Source organism: Tachypleus tridentatus, chromosome 9 (genome assembly GCF_004210375.1).
Source record: "Tachypleus tridentatus isolate NWPU-2018 chromosome 9, ASM421037v1, whole genome shotgun sequence".
Lineage (NCBI taxonomy): Eukaryota > Metazoa > Arthropoda > Merostomata > Xiphosura > Limulidae > Tachypleus > Tachypleus tridentatus.
The window spans coordinates 77359619-77384248 of NC_134833.1; the positions used below are offsets into that span (position 1 = coordinate 77359619).

At 34.4% G+C, this 24630-nt stretch overlaps 1 protein-coding gene across 5 annotated transcripts in view; it reads left to right on the plus strand.

The window, feature by feature from the left end:
- LOC143225544 (filamin-B-like) overlaps positions 1-9489 on the plus strand; it is a 130260-nt gene extending 120771 nt beyond the window's left edge. For all 5 annotated transcript variants that reach the window (XM_076455184.1, XM_076455183.1, XM_076455182.1 and 2 more), the window contains one exon: positions 316-9489. In XM_076455184.1, coding sequence (XP_076311299.1) covers positions 316-626 — 311 coding nt within the window. In that variant the 3' untranslated portion in view covers positions 627-9489. The remainder of the gene's footprint in view (positions 1-315) is intronic.
- The last annotated feature ends 15141 nt before the right edge of the window (positions 9490-24630 follow it).

The window sequence follows — 24630 nt, forward strand, 5'->3', positions numbered from 1 at the left end:
ATAAACTAAAGTAAGAATTAGTAAGTTCTGTGTGAAAAAAATATTTTTTGCATATACCATAAACATGATTTAATATTTGTAAAAAGTATTTAAGTGGTATGTGTATTTCATATAAATATTTTATGTTTCTTGTTTGTTTTTAATTAGTAGGATAACTGTTGCAAGTTACTTTGTTTTTTCCTGATAAATTATTTTCTTCATGACTTAAAATTTCATTTGTGCATAAATTAATGATATAATAAAAAAAATTGTAATCCAGGTCTTATAAACCTTGTTTCATTGAGAGTTAATTTTTGTTTGTCATTCAATTCCTAGGAGCATTCAGAGTAGAAATGCAAAGAGAAAGCCAAAAAGACAGAACTATTCTTTGTAAATATGACCCAACAGAGCCAGGGGACTATCGGCTAGAAGTTAAATGGTCAGACGTACATGTGCCTGGATCACCTTTCAATGTATTGATCTTTGATACACAGGAAGAACTAAATCATTATTTACAAGGTCATTTTAGGTCCATGGCTTCCTCTGGTGGTGTACATCATTCTGCTGGTGAATATTTTTCAGGAAACGTAACATATAGTAGCAGCTACAGTCAGATGTCATGGAAGGGTTCAGCTGGAGACTCATGAAGGCATCATAAAGTAATTGTATTGTTTATTGATATCACTGTGTATGAACATCTGTGTGTATATGTACTTTAAAATATTGTTTGGAGTGGATCTTTAATAATGATTAAAAACTGTTTTTTAAAACTCAATGATGCTCTGAAAAATATACACAACCAGAGACTCATGAAGACATCATAAAGTAATTGTATTGTTTGTTGATATCACTGTTTACAAACTTCTGTGTGTGTATATATTATATACCTTAAATTGTTAAGAGTGGACCTTTAACACTGAATAAAAAAACTGTTTTTAAAACTAGAGGATTTTCTGAAAAATGTACACAACCAGAGATTTGTGATGGCATCATAAAGTAATTGTATTGCTTGTTGATATCACTGTTTACAAACCTCAGTATGTGTGTGTGTGTGTGTATATATATACTTTAAATTGTTGTTCAGAGTGGATCTTTAACACTGATTAAAAGAAACTGCTTCTGATACAGTACTTACTTTTTCTCACAAGTTTAGCTATTCTCATTCAGGGCTATCCTTTATATGCAAACTTTTTCTTTACACATGCCACAAACCTTTCACACTCCCCTTCTTGAAATAAGTATCTCCCAATGCGTCTCTCATGCAAATTATCGTGCATCATCTATTAACCAATAGTAATATAGGATGCTCACATGAAACTTGACTTCCTCTACACTCCTCTACCAAACCTTCACTTCTTGTTTGAGAGTTTTCAAGTACAGCTGTTTTCTTTTGTGCTTCATGGCTTACCAAGTGACACATTGTTGATATTTGTTTGTAGTGTTTTAATTTTTTATTATACATTATACATGTAGTTTGAGCCTTTGCTCATCATTTTCACACTCTGGAGTAGCAGTTTCATCATTACATGGATGACTGACTACTTGTAGCTCATTCTGAGGAATGAGTCACACTCACTTACTCCTTTCAGTAGCAGCTCAAGTGAGTTGATTGATAAAAGTCAGTTCTTTGACCTATGAAGTATTTGGTACATTTGGAGGTCAACACCAACATCAGTTAAGCTCTTTTTTCTCTCTCACATCTCAGTTCTATGTAACTTTTAGTTTATCATGCTCTCTTAACTTGGTCACATAGTGCTCAAGAGATTCTCTTCCTTTTCGAGATGTCTTCCATGTCTGCATTGGTCCCCTTTGGCTATACCCACGTGAGATCCCTACTATGAACAATGGAAACTTGCACAGAAACCTCTTTCTGCCAACATTTCTCTTTTGCTTTCCCTGAAAGTCTATCTTTTGTGATGACTCAAGAAAGCCCATAAATTGGTGGTTGTACCATTATCATCTCTACACCTGGATGTCCATTTCTTTCCAGATGCTTCCATCGGGGATAAAGAGCATTGGTTAATCATCAGGAAGCTTTAGACTATTGGTCTGCAGACAAACTTGTCATATGTATGAATGTTTTTGATTTTCTGGATGTTTGTCAGGCATTATCTCATTTCCTTTCTCTCACCCATCGCTGTTTGGTGATGGTTCATTCAAACAATTTACAGTGGTGGCTCATATCAACTACCAAGGGGCACTTGGTTCAGAGATCTTTGTTTCTGAACTTTGGATCTTCTATATGGGGCCCAGGTACATCACATTTGTCTTCTCACATGTCATCTGCTAGGTGCTTTCAATCTGATAGATGATCATCTTTCATTTCCAAACTAAATTTATCCCATGGAGTGGCCATTAGATCTGACAGTTTTCAGAGACCTTTGCCTTTTTTGAGGTCCCCCCAATTGCATGCATTTGCTGTTGGCCTCAGTACCAAGTTGCCCCTCTTTTTGTCCCCTTTACCACATCTGCATGGGTAAAGCAGAAGGAGATAGTTGCCCATTTCTGTCTTGCTTTTAGTGAAGAACTCTGTACTGTTTTCTTTTGAAAGTAGGTTACTGTGGTCACCCATTGCACTGTTTCCAGTGATGATGGCCCTTCTCACTGTACAATGCATTTTCACCCCATCTTCAAGTGGAGTATGGGAGTCCTTACCACTTTCTAGTTCCAAGCCATTGGAATGGTGTACCACTCCAATTGGCTATAACTGTGCAGTCAAGAGTAAGGAGGTGGTGTTCTACTGATGTAGATATGAAGTGGCCTCCTAATACTACTTTTGTAATTGCAGGAAATGGTCTGTCACCTTCCTAAATGACATGGCCTCCTTATACTATTTACGTGTTTAACAATATCTACAACCACTGGAGTTGATCTGTCACTTTACAAACTAGCATGACCTCTTTATACTATCTACACTATAGAGGAGTTGAGCTGTTGCACATGCACTCATCCCCTTTTGGTTGATCCTTCATCCTACCTTAGCATAAAAGTCAGTTCCTGGCATGGAGGAACTGGATTTGAGTGAACCAATCCATATAAGTCCTTGCACTAGTTGAATCCATCCTCCTCTCAATGATGGATGGCCAGTTCTGGATTGCTATAGTGTGTTGATCCTTGTATAGTACCCCAGGAATTGATGCAGATATTAATCTTTAATTATTGGATTGGAGGTGAAGATAGTTTGATCATCTTCCAACCCTCATGTGGTTGTTAGTATCTTGCAGAGGAGGGTTTGGATGTAGTTAATTTGCTAAGTATTGTCTGGTGCACTCTAGCTATACTATGCTGCTATTGGTTAATAGACAATGCATGATGATTTGTATAAGAGACACATTGGAATATACTAATTCCAACAAGGGCAGTGCAATTGGCTTGTGCCATGCATAAAGAAACAATTTGCATATAGGAAACAGCACTGAATGAGAATAGCTAACATTGTGAAAGGAGATAAGTACCTATCAGAAATACATTTTCAGTACAGGAAAAATATAACTTTTTAGAACTAGATGACGCTCCGAAAAATATAATATCAGATCAGAAAGTTTTTGAAAAGAGAAAAGTGTTTTTTTATAAATCACAGTGAAAGACATCAAATAAAAAGTGATGCAAATAATTAAATTTAAGGTTTAAATTTTTTAAAGTTAGATTTAATTTGTATGTGTGTTACAGTTATTTACTGCTTGCCAGAACCAGAATGTAATTGCTAAATTATGCCAGTGAACTGTATTTTTACTATTTTCCTTCATAACTGTTATGTATAAATTGCATTTTCTCTTGTTATTGTTTTCTTGTGTTAGTTACTTAGACTGGATATATTTATTATTATTATTCATTCTACTTATAGGCATGGGCAAGTTAGATGCTGCTTTATAATGTCACTTCCTTCTAGTTGTTGAATGAGTTGGGACATTAAGATGTTTTTTTTATCATTTATTTAAATTTTCATATATTAAATATGTAGAAATTCCAAAAGTAAATATATATAAATAGAAAGCAAATTTTAATTCACTGTGTACAGCTACAGCTTTTTGTTATTTAGTTCTACTAAGTGCAAATTTTGGTTTCAAAAGTTCTCATAAAAATCAACTGAAACATTATTTAACAGAGAAGTTTACACTTTGTCAAGTAGTCAATATTACAATTCTGTGTGAGTAACATGTCAATATCCAACTTGTCAACCCATTTTGGTCTCAACCTGTGGTTACTATCATAAAAAACAATTTTTAAAGTTACCCATAGGATTATATGACAATGGATTCTTTGATGCATAATTGCTAACATATAAAGTCCTTCAATATCATTAATAATGATATTTGAAAAAAGTAATGGATTTGAATTAGACTACATAATCACCCTATGAAACTCGCTTTCCCATCAGCTTTTACACTTTTCCAAACACTTTTGTGAAAAAAAAAAAGGAAATATATGGATATATTCACTCATGTTTAATGTATCACTGGAAAGAACCAAAAATGACTGAAAATCGTGATAACAATATTTCACACCCATAAAAACAAACACACTTGGGCAATATGATTGTGGGTTTTCTAAAACCATTAAAAAGGTATAGCCACTACAGTGAACCTCTAGTACCTGACAAGTGTGCTATACAGCTAAACTGTCAAAATGTACAAAAATAACAGAATAACATTATATTATCAGAAATCCTTAGTATTTAGCTAATCTTTAATTTAATAAAAGTTTAGTTATCACATTCTGTGGTATTCAATTAATCAAGACTCAAGCTATCTGTCAAAAATATGACTAGCATCTAGTGTTGTTCATACAGGAATGTAATCCACATCTATTCTTGTCTCATCAAGAACCTAAGAACTTCTATCAGAATAGTTGCTGAAGATATTTAGTAAAAATTACAATTAATAATAATTGATGTAAATTGTGAATAACAGGCAAAGACAAAAAATCCTCTGGCCACTGTTCACAAATCGTTAGTTTGGTATTCTTACTGTTTGCAGTGTTTTCAGCTCTTATTCCAGGAAGACCTGACAAGTTAAACCTGCTTATTGAATTACAAAGTATTGAAAGAGAATTGTCATATATAAAACTTTACATGCTATGCTTATAACATTTGGCTTCTGTAATTATTACTATTTAAGAAATTGAATATTATATATTAAATTTAGTTAATACTATAAGTAACAAAAATACATATTGAATTAATAACATTTTATACTGTAAATTATATAAATATAACTAAACTTGAGTCTTATTTACTTTGTACTAAGTTTCAGCTGGATATCCACAGAACAATAGCACAGCCAGTATGTGTGTGTGTGTTTTATATTTCATGTAAGTGGACAAGTTCTACTTGTTTTAATTTACTAGTATATTTAAAATGATTTTGGTAGAGTGAATCTGCCTTATGGCCAAACTTAAACAGCTTAAGAAAAGAACAAACTGAAGTTAAAAGTGGAAGACTAAGCATTGAATTTCAAAAAAGTCAGAGATAATTAATATAGTTTCAAGTATCTCTGGTGTGATAAATTCTTAAACCTGTGTTGGAACGTTTAAAAGTTAAGAAAATTTGTAATGTATCTGGCATCTAATAGTGTTTCATTAAGAATGTTGTAGCTCCAGAAATATAACTAGCATTTAATACTGTTTTGTCAAGAATGTTGTTATTACAGAAATGTAACTGACCTCAAAAGTGTTTATTTCATAGATGTAATTATAGGAATTTAAATAGCATCTAATAGTGTTTGTTTAAATTAAAACAGGAGTTTGATTATCATATAATAATATTTTGTCAGTAACATTTGTAACTACAGTAATGCAACTAATATCTACTAGTATTTTGATGAGAGTATTGTAACTGCAAGAATATGCCTGTTTGTTGCAAGAGTATTATGATATGTACAGCAAAGTTATTTGGCAAATAATAATGTTTCCTGTAGTTATAAAATTACTATCTCAAAGTAAGTGAATTTTAATCCAGTCAAAAATATTATGGTATATTTAGAATTGTGTATAACCATCTAATTATATATATCTTCTAATAGGTTTATTTGAATGTTGTTGTATTAAAGAAATGCTGTCAAGATCATTGCAGTAATTACAAGAAAACATTTTAAGCACTTAGTATTATGTTAAGAACACTAATTTTAACAAAGTTAACTGGTAAGCTGTAATATTTTATGATTAGTGCCAAAAAGAAACAGTAAGTGTCATTCTGTGCCAAAGTGTCTTCTCATAAGTATTTTGTCAAAAAGTAGAGTAAGTTTGTACAAATACTGTATTTATTAACTGAGCATAGATACTGTGGTATTTAAAAGAACAAGGAAGTAAACTCATTCATGAAAATTGACATGATTAAAAACAAAGAATTCAATCAGTAATAAAATATTTTCTTATACTTAATTTCATTAGACCCATAATTTTGTTTTCTGTTCTGCAAAGTAGAAGAAAAGTTTATACTGTATTTTTTTTATTTGAAATAATCTTCATAATAAATTACAGCCTCTGAACATACAGTTACAGAAGAAGGGATATTTATTTCACAAATTTAATTTTTCTTAAAATATCCTGAGGTCAACAACAAAAGTTTCTTACTTTCAGGTGTTTCCAAACTCTTTCCAACTTAGTGGACTATGTAATAGCTCCTAGAAAAAGCTATAAAAACATTTTATCCTTTTGTATGAATAATTACTTTGTACTGGACAAATTACATTGCTGTTTATTTTATTTTTAGGAAATTGTTTTGGCTGGCTAGTCAAAAAAATTAATTGCTTAAATAGTACTTGAGCAGTCAATCTAACATTGTTCTTAAAAACATCACTAAAAATATCCATAGAATCTGTTTTTACATTTGGAATCATGAAAAATTATAATCAGATTTTGTTGTGATAAATAATTATTGCATCTTGTTACATTAATAAAATGCCACACAAGTCTCTTCTGTACACACCTTATGACTGGCACTAATTTCTGTCTAATTGACAGAAACATTTTGATAGTGATAATATGTATCTTTACTTTTATGTATTAATATAAGTGGAATATTTAAAATGAACATGACTGCTTTCTTTCTTGACTGTCATGCTTGCTAAATCAGCTTTCCTAGCAAGACAGTGCAAAAATTAGTGTCTGAAATGCAACAGTGATAACATATACTATACATGCTTTATTTCTTAAACAAAAATGATTTTAATGATATTTGTTTTATTTGTTATTAAATAGTCTAGAAAAATGAAATAACAAAAAAGGGTGTAGGTAAAACTTGAAAAACAATTTTGACTTTTTATAGTGTCCCATTTTTCTTCATTTATCTTTGCCTGTTCTTTTTGTTGTGAACCCCAATCAAGATTTCTAGAAAGTTTGTCTAAATCAAGCAAGAAAGTATAATACAAAGATGCTCCCCTACCCCCAATGGCTGAGAAGTAAGTGTGGGGGATCACACTGCTAAAAACTAAGTTTGAATAGTTGTGAGGGACACAGCACAGAGCTCATTATGTACCTTTGTGCTTGAAAAGAAACAGAAAATATGAAGACTTCTAAATAACATTATAGAGTCAGTTTATTTGTTTTCAACTCCTAATGTTAACTCATAACACATAAAAATTAAAACAAAGTGAGAATAAGGAAAGACATATATGTTGTACACTAAGTTTTCTTTGCTTCTTTAAAATGTTTTATAAACCAAAAATACATTGAATGTTATTTTTATGTTTGTTTAATACTGTTTATAAGAATTTACAGACTTGAGGTTAATCATGTGCATCTAAAGTTGTTATAAGGATTTCACAATTACTCAGTTTTGTTTTGTGTATAATACTGTTTTTAGTATATTTTGTTATGGTTACTTTTCCTATTCTTCATACAACTCATGGTATTGTAATGTACATTGACTTCATATAAGGTAAATTAGATCTACTTGCAAATTCACTATTTTTAATTATATGTACTAGCATATATAAATTTTGTCTTGCTTTGTTTCAATGAAAAATATCTTTTGATAATTCTTTAGTTAATCATAACCAGTGGCTTATTAATTAAGAACAAGTTACTGCAAATTATATCAAGGCATATTCTGTTCCCTTTCGTTATGTTCCTTCTATAGTGCTTGAAAATATAAATATTCATTAAAAGAGTTAGTAACCTTGCATATTATTGTGTTTAATAAAAACCTGCATTAGTGTATTTATTAAAGGAATTTAACATAATATGTCTACATGTTGATCAGAAAATTTATGTGAAAATATATGTCTCAAAATATTTAATCTAAAGGTATATTTATCAAAAGAATTAACATTATATCAGTATGTTTATCAGAATAATTAACATTATATGTTATTGTGAATGACCAAAAAAGTAATATCAGTCACAGTGTATAAATTAATCCAAAGCATTAACATTATATGATAACTTGTTTATTGGAAGTATCGACTTATATTACTGTTTATTAAAATATTAGAATGAGATTATTTAAAAATTATGCTTGCTAGCAGGATTAACAATATTTTTATGTTTATCAGAATGATTATAATTATTATTTTCTTGTATATTTATCAAAATAATTAATGTCACTTTCCATACTTATGGCTGAAAAACTTATGGTTTTCATATCCATGATGGGTACAGCATAGTCTATTATGTAGTTTTATGATTGACAACAAACAAACTGTACTTAGCAGAACTTTCTCCACTGGTACAATGGTAAGTCTTCGGATTTATAATGCTAAAATTAGGGGTTTGATTCCCCTCAGGAGAATCAGCAGATAGCTCAATGTAGCTTTGCTATAAGAAAACAAACTTAGCAGAATAAATTATGACACCTGTGTATATCATAATCATTAATGAAATAATAATAAAAAAAATATTCTTTTTCAAAAGTATTAACTATAGAATTAGAATTGATAATATGTTTGAAAAAAATTAAGATAGCTGTTTCAGAAATTTACAGAAGAGTGTATTAGAAGCTTCAGTTTCAGATAATTTGTAGCTTCAATTATTTGTTTTTCATTTGAAAAAAAAACTTAGCACTGAAATTCTATGAAACTTTGGGACCTCTTCAAGAGTTGATTTTGTATGTAATTGTAAGTTTGTCTTGAAAAATCACAGAAAAAAATATGAAAGAAAACATTCACTGCCAGAAACAAACAATTTGTATTATAAAGATAAAATGAGATGTAAAATATTTGTTTTTTCTAAATGGAAGTAATTGCAGTCTAATTTATTTTGAAAAAATTCTAAACCAATTTTTCCAATCTGGGTTAAAATGTATTTACATCAAATTGTGTTATGTGTTATGCAGCTAAGAAGTTAAAGGAGATAATAAAACATCTTAAGTTAGCTAAAAATAATTTTTTGTTTGTTGCTAAACTTGTATGATACAAAATGTTTTCAAGAGCTGTCTTGCATATACATTTCATGGAATATTTTCTTATTGTGTTATGTTTGTGTATTACTTTGATTAATAAAGAACTTTTATTAACCATATTAAGAGTATAAGTATAAGAGTATAACTTAAATAAAAAAATAGTGTGTCCCATTTAGATGTATCCATTTTAGTTTCTTGATTATTACAAAAATGTACAACTTTCCAGCTGAAACTGATACAGAACAGTTAGTGTAATCTTAGTCTTGTTAAGTACTCAATATGTCCACCTTATCTTTCAACATACTTCTGGAGACATTCAACAGAGTTATTAATAATGTTGCACATATGATACTGGATATACCCTGAAAAATATCAATGATGCAATGTAATAACTCACCCAAGGACTGTGGACATGAAACATAAAAACTATTCAGTGATGTCGAGAAACCCACTTGTTGAGAAATTTATATGCAAAAACGGCTCATTTGGGTTGAGAAAATATTTTACATAGAAGAGCCGTTTTTGCATATAAAAATAAAAACTATTCTTTATTAAGATTCACTAAACAAAAGTCACATGGAGTGAGGTCAGGGTTCTTGGGTGATCAACTGATGGGTCCACTTCAACCAGTCCATTTATAGGGGAATTTTACATCAAGGAAATTATGAATGCCTCATGAAGAATGTGCATATTCTTGAATTATCAATACATTGAGAAACCTTTCGATTCAGAATTGATTTATTTTCCTCCTACATAAAAAGCTATTTTATTAGTTTATCATTAAAACTAATTGTTTTTAAATAGTCTTTTACAATGTTTGAGACATTCTCCCTTCCTTAAACAACCTCATCTCTAGTTGTTTTAAAATAGCCCTGTACAATGTTTGAGATAATGTAGAGTTATTTTAAAATTAAAGAGTCAAGTGTTTGATTCTTTTCTTAGACTTAAACCTGTCATCAGTTATTTTAAAATGAATTCATGCAATGTTTACAATTAGCTTTTTTTCTTATACTCAACTTAAAATTGTTCTGAAGGCAAGAGTCACTGATGCTAATAGTTCTTTTTTGAGCTGTTGTAGCCTATGCCTTTTATAAAACTTCACTCTCACCTATTCCTACTTGGAAAATGTCTCTTCTTCTTTGTGCACTTTGGTTCATCTGTATAACTTTTGTTTCTTCTTTGCCCTGAGTTCTTATTCCTTCTTGCTACTTCATTCATCAAAGTTAGCTGTCATTTTCATCACTTCTTTTTAAAAGTTTGTTCCAGACTGACTTATATAACTTAATTAAATTGGAACATTTGCGTACCTAAAATGGCTAGCATTACCCATGTGAACGATCATTACCATTATAAAATGAAGGAGGTTGAAACTTTGTGATCTCAGTTGACTTCACATTGGATAAAATATACACAAAGTGTAAGCTTACATAAGTTTCCCTTCATGGGCCTACTAGGTGTTATCTCTGGGTAACGATACAGAACAACAGGTAACTGCAGCAAAAAGAACTTAATGACTAACTTAACAAACTGTTATGTGAAAACTGCAAACACATCTACATTAATGACAAATTTATAAAAATTATATGTCAAAATAAGAAGGAAGAAAATGTATGGTATGCCTATGCACTACACTTAACTTCTCCCCCAATTTCAGGCTTGTCCCCAACCAAACACTAATTAAGTCTAAATTTTAAAGCCAGTAAAATATATAATGTACACTGATCAAGTGGTACTGTAACTTTCATTCCTCTAAATAATTAAATGTGACATTAGCCTTTTACAAAGAAATGCAATTCAGCAATATTACATCAAAATACTCTATAACAATGAAACAGTAGTATTTACTTACGTGGCACCAAAAGAACTTTAACACTGATTAATTAATGATAATTACATTAAATAAATAAATGCAAAGTAAGCTCTTTAACCACGTATACAATATCTAATAAAAACTCTTTTCACTAAAAATGCAATAAAGTAATTTTATTGAAACACCCTTTAACATATCAGAATATTCAACTTTAGAACACAAAACATAAATTAAACTTTTTAATAAAGATATAAATATTTCGACAATCAAACTGAGCTTTCTCATTGGAAAACAACAGCCACACCACCAAAGGGTCTAATGGTCAGGGTGCTCAACTCACAATCGAGAGTTGCAGATTCAAAATACAGTCACCAAATATACTCACTCTTTCAACCATTGGGAGGTGTTATATTATGATGATCAGTTTTACTATTCATTGGTAAAAGTGTTGTCAGTTGATGTTGTTGACTAGCTACCTTCAGTCTAGTCTGTCACTGCCAGATTAGCAATGGTTAGTGCAAATAGTCTTTGTGTAGCTTTGCTCTAAATTCAAACCAAGACACTTTAAAAAAATTACCCTTCAATAAAGAATACACAAAAAAGGCCACTATTGCTTTTTAACACAGCCATAAAAGTGAATTACTATACAGAACAAAGATACAGTACATTAAGTACATACAAACCTTTATAATGAAGTCAAAAATTAAAGCATAATTTAAACCTTAAGCAATAAAGAAAAGTGCACACAAGTGTCAAAATAATCCCTTTGAATAACATACAAAAATATGGCAAAACATACAGTCACCCCTTGACAATAACTGCAATACAGTGTACTTTAAAAATTGAAAGGCAAAAGCCTTAAGTAATGTAACAATTACTGCCATAAACATATGTGCATACAATAACAAAAAAATGTTATAATGAAAAAGTCCCCCACTGATACAGTGGTAAGTCTATGAATATATATTGCTAACATCAGGGGTTTGATTCCCCTCGGTGGACTCAGCAGATACCCTGATGTGGCTTTGATATGAAAAACATATGCTCTAACAAAAAAACTGCTTTAAAATATAAAACATTACTTACTAAAATACATATACATTAATTGCTTATTTAAACATATGAAGTAAAATAATAATGGATAAAAAAAAAAAGAGACAGAAAATAAAAATAAAACTTATAGATGCATATGATATACAATATTCTAATTGGTATAAATAATTTAAAATATGTATGTCTACAAAATATACACACCCAACTGCAAGCATGGAGTCTGATTTCCCTCATCTCAGTGCTGTCAGCAGACCTTTCAGTTAACCATAGAATGTCACAAATGGGAGATATGAATGGCCTTTCTCACTGTTATATAAAATATACCTTGATTCACCTCACAATTTTCTCTAAACAATGATGCTTTAGCACTAGGATCTGCTGCAAGGTCAATTGCATAGAGATTGTATTAAGGGATGTAGTAAACAAGCTTAGCTGTTACAGTAACTTCTTGGGACTCTTGGACAGCAGTGCCTTGACCGCCATTGAAATGGAAATCCCTCATTCAGCTTGAATTTTCTGATGAGTGATGTTGTTGGTGTAGAATCTGGTGGCAGTGCCTGACCAATGGTTTTTTACTCTGGAAGTGGTGATGATGCTGACCAACACATTCTCCACTGTTTTAGTTTGGTCCATTTCCTCCTGCTCTGGAGCCCTGCCAACCATCAAGAAGACACATTGATCATCAGGCCAACACTGAAAGACTGAGGGTCAAGAATTTTATGTTAAGTAGTGAAACTCCAGATTGAAAATTTAAGGTCAGATGAATTTCAATTGGTCAAAAAGTTAGCCAGGTGTGTAGGTTGTAAAAATAGTTGTAATTACAACCACACCCTTCTTTAAAAGCAGCTTTAGAAACAAACTGCTAACATGATTACACTATGATTAGTGCATTTCTTACACAAACATATAGTTGCTGCATAAACAGAACCTGGGTTCAATAGATGAAAAAGGAGTCAAAACTGCACAACTCTACATATGTTACTTATGTTAGTCACAGTACAAACCAGCATCTATTTTTGACCATCAGAATTCACTAACATTTACACTGTCTCTCCATCAAGAATTTCTTCCAAATACAAGTTTAGCTAGGTGCAAATCACAAAGTTTCATCTCTTAGATGTTGCTTTTTGCTTCCAGCATTACTCATTGTATGTATTTTATTACATTTTTACTTGTACTGTAACAATGTTACAAAAATATTCAGAAAACTGTGCATATGAAATAATCTGCATGAAAGAAAATATTTCCTCATAACAACATACAATTCTTGGTACACTGTTTTTGAATTTCATTTACTTATGATAATTTCACCCGTTCATGAATATTTTGAATACATCCAATCGAAATATCTTGCATTTTTCTTATCAAAACCACCGGGTAAAGCTGTTTTCTCTCAGAATTTCTATGCTATTACTATTCTAAGAAAATTCACTATGTGCTAAATAATCCAGTGTCAAAATTTAAATATACTCTCTCAAGTACTGATGAAAATAATAGTTGTACTTTATCTTTAAATAATACCTAACATCAGTTATACTCACATAAGAAAATTTTACATCTAGACCAAATCTTTTTTTCCATGAACAAGCTATTTATGAGTTATTCTTTGTATAATTGATGCACTTATGTTATAAAACACTCATGAATGATGACATGTAATGCTCATACATGTATGTAGGACTATGCACATATATATATATGTTGCTACATACATGTATCTGCATTACACATCTTCACATACACCAGTAACTTTTAGTACTGACTCTGGCTCATGCACAAATTACTTTAGTAACCTTCTCAGACTACTTTCCAAAGCTACATCTCAATAGCTGCAGTCCCATAATATACTCCCATCTATGAGTTAAACTAATTCTTTTCATTTACAAATCTCGTAAACCACTATTATTATTTGTACTGTTACTACAGTATACACCAACATACATCCAGACAAAAGAGCTACACATGAAGAAGTTATATATACAATTAAAGTATACCAGAGAGAATCTAGCGAGAATCATTATAGTATACCCTGTAATACTTCTACCACTCAACTAGATCTGCTGAGTGATTTTCATAAAATGTTTGATGATATTTTGCCTCAGAAAAGCAATTAGTAACACAGAAATAAAGGGTCACAAAATACCTTCAGCTGATATTTTGATCTTTTAGCCACCATCCTCAGTTGTATAATTTATTGATGGCCTAGGCATCAGAACTACTAATAATTATCAACTATCCTAACTATGTGAGGTGAGCAGCTAGGTATCATCTAATATCTTATGAATATTTCTTCTAGAAAAACTGTCATGTACAGCCAAATAAGTAATTTTGGCAAATTTCACTTCCTCTACTGGGTCAGTTGATACGAAAAAGCACTCTCTCCCTCAATGATTTATCAGTCTCCACTTCTGATTCCTGGTTAACATGGTACACAAGAGGTGTCAATATGCATTACATAATTTTAACTACCCCTTGACTGTGGTAACTCATATAGAATGGGCTAACTTATCAAAGCATTAGATTAGATACTTTCCAGTCAGAGCTAAGCTAATTCCTTGCTACTGAAACATAAAACCAGATCAAATTTCAAAACTTGTACCTCTGTTCCTTCACTGTTTTATCACAGTACTTTTTCTGGCCTAACGGTAGCTTTCCCTAGCTACTGATGAGCAAACTAATGCATATCAACTACTGCACACCATAACCACCTCAGATATTTTCATAGACACTGTTATCTGGTTAAAGAGAGCATCACACATCACATTGCTATGAAACATAGTTCCCCACTTGCACACGAGAATATTTGGAAAATAACCTGTTTATATCTTCTAGTTGCATGGTATGTCATCGTAATATTTGGTAAATGATGATTCAAGATTTTATGACTGGGTTGAACAAGCTTAAGAAACTTATGCTTGATAGTCTGCATTACATATTCTGCTAAACCATAAGACTGGAAGTGATACTAGGAAGTGCATATTATCACCACACCAAACACTTTACACAAGTCAGAGAATGGGTGGATGTTCTGGAGACAATTAGTTACAATATAAGCTGAAAACCGCAGTTTAGTGATTAGTAATAATAGTATAGCATACTTTCCTGCACTCGTAACTGCTCTTTCAAGCTCCGTATGTTACATGGGTTTTTGCCACATTGCTCAGTATTAGCAGGTCATGTTTTATCTTGCTACATGGCAAGGAGCACCCTCAGTTCCTTTAACTGTTCTTTCTGGAGCTTCCAAAGTGTTAATTGTGGCATCCTTCTACTAGTAAAATATCCTACCGCATAATTTGTTACTGATATAGCAAGAAAGGTTTCAGCTCCTACATGGTTTCCAGGGCCAGAGTATTCAACAAATATAAAAGGTCTCACATGTCCATCAGAACTTCCATGATTGCAGACTTTTTTCAACTCTCACTTAGTGGCTGAGGCCAGGACATTCAAAATAAAGGGCAAGATGTAACTGTATGCCAAGAAAATACATAAGAATTTCTACATTGTAGGTCAGGATTGTTTTGTTTAAATCACACTCTTGCAACACTGTTATCTATTGTACAGTAATCTCTTCCAGATTTTAAATTTACAATAATTTTAAAAGCATATAGTAAACGTTTTACCATATAAGTAATGTCAATAGTTTTTGATGAAATTTACAATTATGCACTGCTCTTTCTTTATCTTCAAGTATCTGTATTTCAGGTAGGTAGGTATTTCATGTTTATTGGCACAAAGGTACCAGGCTATCTGTGCCAAACAAGATGTAGTACACTATAATGGTATATGGAAATGAAGGTAAAAATATGTAAAATTAAAACCTGTCAGGAAGACTGAAGCATTAACTTCAAATTTGCTGTCAGTCACCTGAAGTTGGCCTTTCCAGTCCTGGGTTCAGGTCAAAACAAAATTAAAATATATAAAAGAAATCGTGCTAAAACAGTGTATAGTCCAATAAAAACCTTAAATTAAGTTAAAACCACCAATGGCTCTTAAAAATGTGGAAACATGAGTGAGGCGGCCAGTATCAACTATGAGATTGGCCAATATCAAGGACAAACCTACCTTAAAAATATGTTTAAAATAGCGTCGTCGTACTTGGTTGTAACAACGGCATGATAATAAAATATATACGATTGTGACCTGAGTACCACACAGACCACACTTTGGTGCATCAATACCAGATAAAAGGAAGTGGTGAGTTAAAACACTGTGACCAATGCGTAGCCTAGTCAAGACAACTCCCTCCCTTCAATCTTTACAGAAACAGGATAGCCAAAGAACTAAAGAAGGCTTGATTTGAAAAAAAAAGCTTATTATTTCGTTGATCGCTCCAGGACGACTGCCAACTGGTGTATAGTCAAGCTTTGATAACTGGACCATAGACCATGTATGAACAGGGACGGTGGTGATAGAGCCAGAGCAGATGGACATTGCCGCTGTGTCAGCGAGCTCATTCCCACGAATACCAACATGACTTGGTATCCAAAGGAACTGGACAGCGATAGATGATAGAGAGAGATGGGCCAGTTTGTTTTGGATATTGATAAGAATAGGATGGTAACCAACATGGAATGATGTCAGGGCCAAGAGACAGCTCAGTGAATCAGTATAGTTCGTACAATTCGTATATTGCATATTTTCAATATGATTCAGAGCAAGAGAAATGGCATACAATTCGGCAGTGAACACAGAAACTGTAGAGGGGGTTGATTCTGTGTACTACAACCGAACTGTAACAAACCATAGCAGAACCTACAGAGTCACCTGATTTTGAACCATTCGTATATATAGGAATGGATGAATTGCTTGAAAGATGTTCAGTAAATAAAGAGCGATATTTCTAATCGGGAATACCGGCCTTCATCAGATGACTCAAAGATAGGTCACAGTTGAGGATAGTAATTAGCCATGGTGGAAGAGGCCAAAATGTTGATACTGCAATGCTATTCAAAGATATATCCAATTTTTCTGATTGTGCCCGAATATGAAGGCTAAATGGAACAATGGCAGATTTTCTATTATAGAAAAGTGTGGCCCACTGAGGATGGAAAACACAACCTCAACTGGGATGCTGTGGTAAAGAGCGAAGTTTGCAAGCATACATAAGATACAGTTGTAAACGGCGAATATACAAAGGGGGTTCATGGGACTCCACATACAAACTTTGGACTGGAAAAAGTACGAAAGGCCCCAGTGCAAAGCCGAAGCCCCCAATGGTGGATAGGATCCAGTATTTTCAGTGCTGAGGTTCTGGCAGAACCATAAGCCATAGACCCATAGTCAGGTTTGGTTCGGATAAGGGCACGATAAATTTTAAGCATGGAATATCGATCCTCTCCCCAAAGGTGGAAGAGAGGTCACAAAGGATGTTTAGTGCTCTTATACATTTGACACGAAGTTGCTTCATGAGTGTTGTATGATTGATTGCAGTTTGTAGCTGTCGCTCAATAAACCTCATGTTTGATGACTGACATAAAGTGTGAAAATCATCAACAAAAAGACCATTTGCAACTTTAAGGATAGCTGTTCACTGATGGCATTAATCTTTATAATGAAAAGTGTGACACTCAGAACACAGCCCTGAGAGACTCCAAGTTCTTGTGGGAAAAAACGAGAAAGTGTTGAGCCCACACGAACCTGGAATCAGCGGTTTATTAAAAATGCTTAATAAAAAGTGGCAAATTGCCACACAATCCGTATGACTGAAGGTCTCGCAACATTCCATATCTCCATATTATATCACAAGCTTTCTCTAAATAAAAAAAATAGAAAGAAGATGTCGTTTCAAAAAGGTTTCTCTAACTGATGTTTCAAGGCGAATTAAGTGGTCTATTGTGGAGCGTTGTCTTTTGAACCCACACTGAGTGGATGAGAGAAGTTTGTTTCATTTAAGGAACCAAACAAGACGAGCATTAATCATCCTCTCTAAAGTTTTACAGAGACGACTAGTCAAAACAATGGGAGGGTAATCCGAAAGAGTCTTTGGATCATCCCAAGTTTAGAATAAGGAGTACAATAGCTTGGCGCCAAGCATCAGGAAAGACATTATCCTGCCATATCCGAAAGACAGACAAGAAAATAGTAAGAGAGGCAGGAGAAATGTGGCGTAGCATCTCATAATGTATATCGTCATGCCCAACTGATGTATTGCCAGAGCGATAATGCGCAACTTTGAGTTCCACCAGTGTAAAAGGGCGATTGTAGTCATAGGGATGATTAGTCAAAAAGGAAAGAGGTAGATGTTCAACTCGTGTTTTAATAGCTAAGAAGGAAAGGGATGAGTTCGAAGAGCTAGATACATGAGAGAAACATTCACCAAAAGTATAGGTAATGCTCTGAGCAACATAAACTTCATGGCCATTGAATATTAAGATAGAGAGGGGCAGAAGTATACCGTCTACTCACCTTCTGGATCTTTTCCCATATGACTTTTGAACTGGTGGTTGAAGAAATGCTGGAGGTAAATTTAATCCAAGATTCCTTCTGGCTTTGACATCTAACTCGCCGAGTCTGTTCACGGGCTTGCTGAAATACAGTGCGGTTTGCAAGCATGGGGTATCTACAAAATTTATCCCAAGCACGTTTCTGAGCTTTTCGTGTTATTGAACAAGCAGAATTCCACCAAGGATGGGGATGCCGTGGGAAAGATGTCGACGTTTTGGGGATGCACTGAGCACCTGCTTGGACAATACAGTTAGTTATTGCTCCTACACAATCATCTATCGATGATTTACATAAGATGGCAGGATCAAGTTCTGAGAGAGCAATGAAAGAGGGCCAGTTGGTCTGGTCAAACTTCCACTGAGGCACACGAGTCAGGCGGCATGACTACAGCCAATCTTAATATGATAGGAAAATGATCACTACCCTGTGTATTGATGTCAACCTCCAAAGAAAAGCAAGTGAAAAACGAAGGGTAGCAGATGGAAAGATCTACAGCAGTAAATGACTGACTGGGTGCATAAAAAATAAGTGTAAGACCCAATATTGAAGAGAGATAGGTTGTGATTCAGGAGCATATGCTCTATAGCACAACCCATCACATCAATACTAGAACCACACCAGAGGGGATTATGCCCATTAGGATCCCCCAAAATTAAAAGGGGGATGCTCAAGGAGGGCATCAACATCTGAGGGATGATAATTTTTTCCAGGGGTAACGTACAGAGAGCAAACACTGATGGTACGACCCAAGGAGATACGGATGGCTACAGCCTCCAAGGGCGCATTCAATAACTAGGACCGGGTGGGTACATGTTGATCAACCAGCAGTGCTACTTCCCCATGTCCTTGTCCTACACATGACCTGTCATTTCGATATAAAGGAGTATTGTCGAATTGTGACTGTATTAGTAGGTTTTTAAAATGTTTCCTATAAAGAAAGACATTTAGGATGATAAAATTCAATCAAATACTTGATGTCAATCTCATTTGATTGAAAACCTCGACAGTTCCATTGGATTAGCATGGCCATTTTTCTTTATTTTAGAGGAGAATTTGGCACAGAGACCTTCTACTTGCGACCGCGTTTTTTTCTTTACTAGATGTGGGTTGGTCACTCTCTAGTAATCCTGCCCTGGATCAAATAGGCAAGTCGGCGTTTATAGACATACGTTCCAGTGATTGAGGACGTGAACGAATGGGTTGTTTAATTTTTGGGGCGTCAAGAGAAAAAGACCCCATGGAAACACCTGGGCTTGAACAAGGTGAAGTTGGGCAATGACTGGAAGATGAAGTAGGATGAAGAGTAACCTCAATGGGTATATACCCAATGGCTTTTGACTTCAACAGGAGTTTGTAATGTTGTGATGAAGCTGTTTCCACTAAAATGTCTACAGAACATAATTTTTTACCGAATTAGGTGAGCCAGCAAGCCCTTTAAAACCCCTCTGAACAAAAAATGGAGACATCTGTCCTAAGGGTTTTTCAGTTAAAGAATGTGTAATTAAATATCGTGAGACAGATTCAAGTTGTGAGTTTGAGTTATCAATTCACGTACAGAGTCATCAATGCACGGTAGTTTGCCAGTAGTCGGATTTTTCTCTATGCTGTCATGCTTGTTTATTTCTTTTTTATTTGAGGGGTATCCATAATAAGAAAGAACATTTCGGTGCCCATTGACCCCTCCCTTTATGGAGCCATAGGAGGGGACGCACTACAGTGTCATATAAAGTCACTACAGTAACGCCAGGGTTTCGTGAGCACTATACTCGAACACCAGTATCAGACATAATGTCCACTACACGTGTTGAGAACGTCCTACGCTGGCACTCAGTTGACCCTGGCTCAAATGGACTAGCTAATTGATCTTAGGGGGCCACCCTAAGACTGCCTGTCTACAGGAATTCAAGGCCAAATTGGTGTGTTGGAGATGGATCCCTCAACAACCAGGATCCTTTTTTCCCCTTCACGGGTCACCACACACGGTAAATACGCAGGTGGATGTTTAGATCCCAGAAGAGGTAAACTGAAAGCACAGAACCTTTTCTGGGAGGTCCCCTCACCACGTACAGGAATCCACATCGAGGGACTGTATTTCAGAGCCATGAGCATACAACTATCATATATGATTACATATTATACTCCATGCAACTATGATACTGCTCCAATTTCAATGCTACTGGCATTAGTATCTGATAAAAATCCCTAGTTCTTTTATGAAAATGTCAGAACCAGGGTTTCTACTAAAGCATTCTTTAGGAATTGAAATTACCTCTCCATCTGAAGTGAGCCTCAACTTTGATAAGAGTCCGCAGTCAATAATGGTTTGGCAGTATTGCATAAGTTGGTCACAAACTACAAGTAGCACAATATGAATCCACAAAAAACTTTAAACTCTCAGTTAGCTACAAGTTGAAGTCACACTTGTACCACTGATAACTTGCTACACCTCTGAAGATTCCATCTTTACTCATGGTAGAATGAGAAATTCACCTTCTTTGCAAAAAAAAAAAAAAAACAAAAACACATAACTCTGGTTTCAGTTTCAATCCTGCCCTTTTTTACCCAGGGAATATAATTTTTATGTCTTCAGCTACAAAATGAAATGTTAATCCAAAACCAAGACATTATAGATGCATATAAGGTACTTTTTTCCATTTCAGCCCTATTAATATAAGCTCCATTAGCCTCTGAAACATGGTAAACACATTACACAAACCAAATGGCATGGCATAAAATTCATAAAAGCTATCTCACGAGCTAAAAGCAGTCTTAGGTTTGTTCTCATTGTCGTGCTAAACTTGCTAGTATCTAGAAACCAAATGTAAAATGTTGAGTCACTGGGTACCTTAAACATCCAGACAGTAATCTGTTCATAGCAAGGTAAATACATTAGTGAAAGTTACTACATTAACCTGGCTAAAGTAAATACTGAAACTGGATATACCTTCCTTCTTTCTAACAATTACTGCTAAAGATGACCAAGCACTCTCTGATGGCTAAATGATACCGCCCTTTAACATCTACTGTTGCTCAGTTTTAGCTAGATCCTTAATTATCAAGGAAGGCCAGCACTGCAGTTGCTTTATTGAATGTGTATACGTGTATCCATGTCGCATTTGGTTACTGTTTGACACAATCAGTCATCTGGCTCCATAAATAGATCTGTTGTATTAATCCATCAAATCACTGAGATGTTGCCAGTGTACTGACTTTATCTTTTTGGTAGAACTATCAACTAGCAATCTCAAATGTAGTGGCAACTGTGGATGTACTCACTTTTAGATGCAGCACAGTGGTTACATTTCTAGCGTTACTGTTAATTTTAGTTACTCCCACTTTACTTACTATGCCAAAGGCCATTCCAACTGAAAGATGGATAAGTGATCACCTATAATTGCAGAACAACATTAGAACTTCATAACTCCTTAAACACATAAATGCCAGAACTAATGCTGCTAACTTTATGGATAGAAGATAGTACACTTCATGTGGTTTCTCAATTATTCTGTTACATGGTACTAATGCAATAGACTTTATCTGCAGTGAATCATAGAACATCACCTATATATAGAGAGATGATACTGTAACTTCTTCTCCTATACAGACACTCGTAAAAGACACTGTTCCTGTGTCCAGTATGACTAGAATCAGCTAACTCTTCCCTGTAATATCAGCTCAACTGATTGCACTGGCAAACCTGACCAATCCACATTACGTTCATTCTAAGGATGCATATGCTAGAACTAAGATTGATTATTAATACTTTCATTCCATGAGCAATGTCTCTTAGACATAGTCGAAGATTCAACTCTTTCTTTGTGTTTAGTTTGTCTTCACTTGCTTGAAGGAAGTTTGCATGGACTTAAATTTGTACTCACACAGATAAGTACCATAACTCAACAAGCTCTGAGGGAAATAGACTAACCAACAAACGTTTTGGTGTAAGCTATCTGTTGATCTCCATCAGGTGTTTAGAGTTTTAGTGGCCATGCTGACTTTCTGCATCTGTTGATCCATAATTCAAAACTAATAGACTTGCCTACCCAGCTTCTTAGCAGTTCACTAGAAAGTTGTCAAATGTTCCACTCTTAAAGCAAATTATTTACTTTTCTTTCACAGGGTGAAAACATTTTTGGCATAGGTTGTGGTATGGATACAAGTTTAACTGGATTGCAGCAACAGGATTTGTGAGTGGTTAATCAAAACCGAGCTGGACTCAATCTTGGCATTACGTACAAGTCTGAATAAAATGGTCTCTCTTTAAGGGACATTTACAACAGCTACTATTGCAGATAGATTTTCCACGTAAGCCGCCAAAGTCTTGGTAATGCTTAGCCTTCAACTAGGACCAATGAATTGCTCGATTTTTTATCAATTCGGTTTTCAACTCTTCTTAGCAATGACTGTCTTGCACTTTCATAAGTGTGCCTTATTCAAGTGTTCAGTAAAGTAAAGGACTTGGCCCTCCAGACTGAAAAACATTACAAAAAGTGGTCCGGTCCAAATTTTCTTTTGCTGCACTTTTGAGTATCAGATGCAAGAGCTATTTTTGTCTCCCTCACGGGGACTAGTGGTGGTAGCGAGAAGTTTTCGCTAATTAACTCTCGCTATTATCTGAAAGAGATCTTCTTAATAACGTGGCTACGGAATGATTGGAGTTCTCAGAGACTCTTCGACTCAAAGACGAATAGTCAGTCCCTGATATAGAGCAACAGATAAAACAGTTGCTGTTAGCAGCTCATCCATTAACCCTACATGTCCTTAGTCGCCTTAGCAGGATACCTTCCAGCCTGGAGGGCCTTACTAACGCCCTTGGTGCACCATCTCACCTGTTAATGCAACAGTTTATGTTGGCATACTTCATCCACAAAGACATCTTCACTATCACCTGATCTTTTTCATGTGACTATAACCACAACTGGAGCTAGGTTACTGGACCCTCAAATACCATACCATTATTATGGCTCTTAGTCATCTGTGTTTTCCTTACATTAAAGTCGTTCTTCATTGGAAACGTACGATAAACCATTTTGAGTTCATTAGTAGCTTTCTTAGCTGAGTTACCCGTTGTAATGAAACAGAGGTTATAGGCTTTCATGCATTTCTATTAGAAAATAATGGTTATATCCCCGAGATATCATCTGACCTACCTTTGGAGGACACTGCTTTCAACTTCCATGAACAGAATGTATTTTTACATGCAGACCATGTATTATCTCCAGGGAATGATACAAAACAACAGGAAGATAAAATGAAAATATTTTAACAACTTTCTTGACCACATGTTATGTGAAAACTTCGCATACGCCTTAACAGCTGAAAAATATTTAAATACAAATAGAAAATGCATGGATACAACTGCATACACAATAGGGTGCACAAATTAACCATCATATGTAGGCGTTACATATACAAATAAACTATATGTAAGATCACAGTTTCTTCAGGCAAATGAATAATCTTAGCTTAAAATATTGAGATGGGATAGGATTAAGTTGTATTAAGATAAAAGCAAGGTGTAGTCTGTGTATTCTTAAGACAGGCCCAGTCCATTAGGAGTTCCACGCTAGACACTGAGCAAGTCAGACGTGCTGATATCTCTGCAAACATGCTTTTTAAGACGAAACGTTCATCTACGCCAGTCAGGCCGCCAGTATCGCCGGTTATCGTCGAACCTCACGCCACTTCAAGTCGCCACGTTGATCGCCCGAACCAAGCCAGGGGCAACCATTGAACCGTCCAAGACCCGAATCTTACGCCGAGGTGGAATTCTCATCCAATCCGCCACTACTGCAGACCAAATTTATCTGTGCCAGCCATGGAACACCGAATTTAACGTAAATTGTTCCCCTACCAAAAGCCCAGTAAGTCTTTATTCAGTATTCCTCAGGGGCGTCGACCCATCAATTCAACCAGAAGAAATTAAACAAGCCATAGATCCTCAAATCCAGGCCAATGTATATGCTGTTCATCGAATTTTTTCTAAGAACACTAATCTTCCTACAAA